Source organism: Triticum urartu, unplaced genomic scaffold (assembly GCF_003073215.2).
Source record: "Triticum urartu cultivar G1812 unplaced genomic scaffold, Tu2.1 TuUngrouped_contig_6404, whole genome shotgun sequence".
Taxonomy (NCBI): domain Eukaryota; kingdom Viridiplantae; phylum Streptophyta; class Magnoliopsida; order Poales; family Poaceae; genus Triticum; species Triticum urartu.
In genome coordinates this window covers 6,457-11,162 of record NW_024117165.1, presented here as the reverse complement: position 1 = coordinate 11,162, position 4,706 = coordinate 6,457, and the positions used below count along the sequence as shown (strand labels likewise).

Here is a 4,706-nt window from a genome sequence, read left to right as displayed (position 1 = left end):
TGCAATCGCCGCTGCGCCTTGACCTCGCCGTCGGCGGCGATGGCGTCCAGCTTGACCAGCTCCGTCATGAGCGCCTCGGTGAGGGCGACCACGTCGGCCTCCACCACCTTCCCGCCCTTGCGCACGATGGCCTCCAGCGCCGACACCTGCAGAGCGCCACCCAAATTCGATCAGCACCCAACTCGATCGACGACGGCGGCGAAACAAAAAACAAGGGAAGGGCGCGAGCACGAGCAGAGTGGTCGGTACCTTGGTGGCGAGCTTGTCGACGTCGAGGCTGATGCGGGAGACGGACTTGGAGGCGCGGTGCGCCTTGTCGGCGCGGCGCTGCTCGATGAGGCGCTTGGCCTGCGCGTCGGGGTCCTCGAGGAGCGCCAGCTTGGAGCGGTCCTTGACGCCGGACATGTCGAGGAAGGCCTTGGAGTCCATCTCCTTGCCCTTGTAGAGCACCTTCTGGTCCTCGTGGTGCAGGCCGGTCTTCTCCGACATCATCTTCTTCACCTCGCCTGCACCCACCACCATTCACGCTCAGTCAGCAGCCAGCTCGAGCTCGAGAGGAGCCAAACCAAAAATCCGGCGAGCAAGGCGAAGCAAAGCAATTGATTGATTGATTGATTGGTTTGCGTGCATTACCGAAGGAGGCCTGGGAGCTGATGTAGATCTCGTGGGAGACGGCGTTGAACTTGACCTTGAGGCGGATGGTGGGCACGGGGGCGCCCGCGGGCGCGTCGGAGCCCGGGTCGCGCTTCTGCACCAGCATCCCGCCGGGCCGCACCTCCCACTCGTCCTCCTTGAGCGCCTCCTTGGCCGCGGCGGCGGGGGAGACGGGGGAGGTGGTCTCCTTCATGGCGTCCAAGAATGTAGCTTTGCCCTTGGCGCGCATCATCTTCTCATGATACGTATTCTATGTACCGCACAAGCAAAGAATCAACCGAGCAACCCTAGCAGCCTGCGCTACCCTCGGCAAGAAGCAAGAACAATCCAAGCACGAGGAAGGAGACGGAAGCTCCGAGTCTCAGCTCCGAAAATCTCTCCTCCTGTCGCCGACGGGGGCTGCTCCGCCGCGGCAAGAGCAAGAAAGAGGGGAATTTGCTGGATCGGGGCAAGACCAGACGAGGAGACACGATCGCGGGTGCGGAGCAGGTGCTTCCCCTGGCGTCGACTCAATTGGGGAATGAAGGAGGAGGGATCAGGGGAGGGGGAGAGGTAGGTGGGAGGGTAGGAGGTAGGAGGAGGAGAGGTGGGGAAAGAAAACACAGCGCAGAGGAGGAGGAGGAGAGTATACAGCTCAGGGACAGGGCGGCAGCGGAATATTTATACTGGAGCAGGCCGAGAGGAGAGGAGAGGAGAGGAGGCGTGCATGTGGGTGGATTCTGGAGTAACAGACGGGGCAAGTAAAACATCCGGCGGTGCGGCCGCAGCCGACGGCAACCAACACAGCGCCGACGTGTAGTACGTACGCGAGGACGGCGGAATATACCGGGCCCGAAAGAGGGCCACCCCACCCGCGCCCCATTCTGCTGCATGCTCTTTCCCGTGACCAGACAAAAGTGGCGCCAGCGGACACGCACGCCGTTGGCGTGGGCAATGCCCCGCCACTGTTCCTTCTCTGTCCGTTTTTCGCCCCGTCCGTGTCGTGCGGTGGCATCCGAACCCGGCGAGGGCTTGGCCGGAAGAGGAAAGCGGGCGGCGCCGCCGGGCGTTGGCGTTTGGGCCTTAGCCTCCAAGCAACCGTCGCGTCCGGGCCAAACTCGCCACTGACTCGCGTGGCGATTGGCATCGGCGCACCAACCTCCCTTTTCCCCCTCTCGCTTTCGTCCTCCCTCCCTTGCACCACCTGCTCCTCTTCTCCTGCCCAAGCCAAGCCGGCGCCTTTCCATGCGTTGCCCGGCCCTGACGTGTCGCCGGGAGCAGCAGCGATCATCGGGGGATTGACCAGCCTCGGCCGGTGGGTGGGTACTGTGCCTTTGCCCCCGACCCAAGCGTTGCCGACCTGGGTAATAATAATCGGGGAAGTGACAGCCGGCGATCATGGTACCGCTAGTAGAATGAATCGCGCATGCATGCGCCGACGTACGTGTATCAGCCGCGAAAAAGGATAGGCACGCCCGCTCGCTCGATCGGTGGCCACCGCCAGCGGCGACACCTACTCTACTGCCCTTGGACTGGGAGTGCCTGTACGCTTTTGCCTTTATACTACCGTACTGATACCTGGAGCGTATCTGGCAACAGCCCGCGAAGCTGCGGGTCGACAAAGGGAATGGCCGCGTGCTGCAGCTGCTGTAGGAGCTCCTCATGGCCGTGTGCACCGGCCCGCGAGCGCAGAAGGGTCCGATCGTACGGACACGCGGTGCGCCTAACGTTGACCTGGTCAAACGCGTTGGTAAATAGTGTCAACTGTGCGATGAGCTCCGGTCTGGAGCAGCAACGCCGACATGCTCCAGACTCGAGAGTTGAGAGCTGAGTTCAGATGAGGGCTTCGTTTCGTCTCACTGTTTTACATTGACCGTAGCAGGGGCGGCCGTACGTTCATCTTCATGCGATCGCTTTTGACTTTTCTTTTCTTCCCCACGCGTAAACCTGGGAACAGTTTGGACACAAACCACAATTTCAAATCGGTTTTTCCTATTGGTCTCTTTTGGTTTGGATTAAATGGGCTGAGCTCCTAATGTAAGCTGGTTTGGTTTGGGCTTTTCCTATTATCGGTTTGGTCTGGTTCGGTCTGGTCACAGACCAAACAGTCTCAAACCATTCTAACCCATGGACCGAAAACTAAATCAAGGACCAGGTTAGGGTCCCGATCAAAGCAATCACCCTTTTTTTTGCCGGGAAAAGCAATCTCCCATTGGCAACGTCTTCCTTGTCGTCTCCACTACTGGTGCTAATGATGATGCTCCTGCTCGCCATGGCACATCCATGCTCCAATAGAGATACATACCAACATCGACCAGGTCCTCGCGGCCGAGCTGCTCAACTACTGCCAGACAGTGTGATATACAACAGTCACATGGCGCCCTACGAGGTGCCCCTTCTTCCCACTCGACGGCGCCGGCGAGTTGGCCGACGAGGTCGGACAGTGCGAACAAGATCGTTTTATACCGTGATGGCCGACGAGGTTGGCCGACTAGTCACATATATATATAGTATCTAGCATTATAGCTTGTTCTATGTACGTACGTTGTGGTGGTGAGTAACATGCAGTAGCAGCTAATCACCCTTCCAACGCCTCTCTTCCCATAGTAATTGGACACGCCCTTGGTTTGAAACTTCAGATTGAAACTGTATGTGGGGAATGGGTTGGATGGGTTTGGCTTGAAAATACGTACAGTTTGGATTGGTTTGGATTATAGCATTTGCAGTTTGGTCTGGTCTGGTCTGATTGTTGGGCTTATACTTGTATGGATTGGGCTGGATTTAATCTGGATTACAAACTATTCCCAGGTTTTTTAGGCCACGCGCACGAAAAAGAAGAAGCCGGTGGGAGAAGGGAGGCTGGCCCGGTGTGTCATCCATCGGTCACCACACGCGAAGCCGAAGCCGGCCAAGCGAGACCAGCACAGCCGCCCGTCACTGCCAGCGAAGCCGAGAGGCCCGCACCGACAGCGCGGCCACGCGGCGGCGCGCCATGCGCCCACGTGATCGGACAGCGACCGTGCAACCTACGGGCCGGACTCCGGAGGCAGGGCAGGGCAGGTGGGGCCCCCGCACGCCGGCGACGCGGCACCCACCCACGTCCGCGTGCGTGCGAGCGAGCGAGCTGGAGCTGACCTCCTTGGCCCGGCCGAGTGCATGTCCATTGTTATTATCGATGGATCAACAATGGAGGCTTCTTTTCTATAGTAACATGTATGCCTTCTTTTCTTATTATCCAGTGCCTTCTTTTCTTATTATCGATCGATCAACGGTAACATGTATGCACATTGTTGTGTAGTGTTGGTGGCTTGCTATAGACCGGCGTGCGTGCGCGCCTGAAGCGGCCAAGGAGATGGAGGCGTGGAGCTGCTGCAGGGGGTGGTGTCAGCTTGCAAATGAGGGAAGGACAAAACAAAAGTGAAGCTGGACGGACCATACGGACACACATCTAGCCCAGCTTCATCGCAGTTCCATGATGCCACTTTTACTCGCCGCCGGTATAAATTGGCCGCCGCCACGCTCTTTCTCCAGTTCCTCCAGCTCGATCGCGCCACCGTACCGCCCTGCTACCGGCCGGCCGGACCCCCGTACTCTGACTGCCCATTATAGCTTGTTCGTACTTCCTACAGCTAACCAGCTGTAGGATCACGGGAAAAGGGTGACAGTTACAGCGCTCCTCACACTTTTTTTTAAGCGAGATGAATGATTATGGGGTTTCTGCACTGCATGGACACAGGTTAAAACGTCCTCTGCTCTGGTTCACCGCGTGTTTCCATCATCTTCAAAGCAAAACTACTCTGGTCCGCTTCACCTTGTGTCTTCTTTTCTTTATGATGATCAAAGTAAAGCTGCGTCTGCGTGCGTGCACGCACGGTCTGCACTTTCCCCGGGTCAACTTGGTGACCCGATCAAGGCGCATGGATTAACTAATAACTGACCGACCAGCAATCTGCATTCACGCACGTCGCGGTGGCCCCTTTCACGAGATCTCGATCGGCAGCGCGCAAACGTGCTGCTGTCAGGACCGGACTGCCACCCACAAATAGTATCATTGTGGACAGGGGAAAGTCCGA

General features: G+C 58.0%; 1 protein-coding gene across 1 annotated transcript; it reads right to left on the bottom strand.

The window, feature by feature from the left end:
- Positions 1–5: 5 nt before the first annotated feature.
- LOC125530564 (BAG family molecular chaperone regulator 1-like) lies at positions 6–1,258 on the bottom strand (the record flags this gene model as incomplete). Its single annotated transcript, XM_048694945.1, has 3 exons — positions 634–1,258; positions 250–506; positions 6–146 (listed from the first exon to the last, which is right to left on the bottom strand). Coding segments are annotated over exons 1-3 (651 nt in total), but the record flags the coding sequence as incomplete, so codon positions are not given.
- Positions 1,259–4,706: the final 3,448 nt, after the last annotated feature.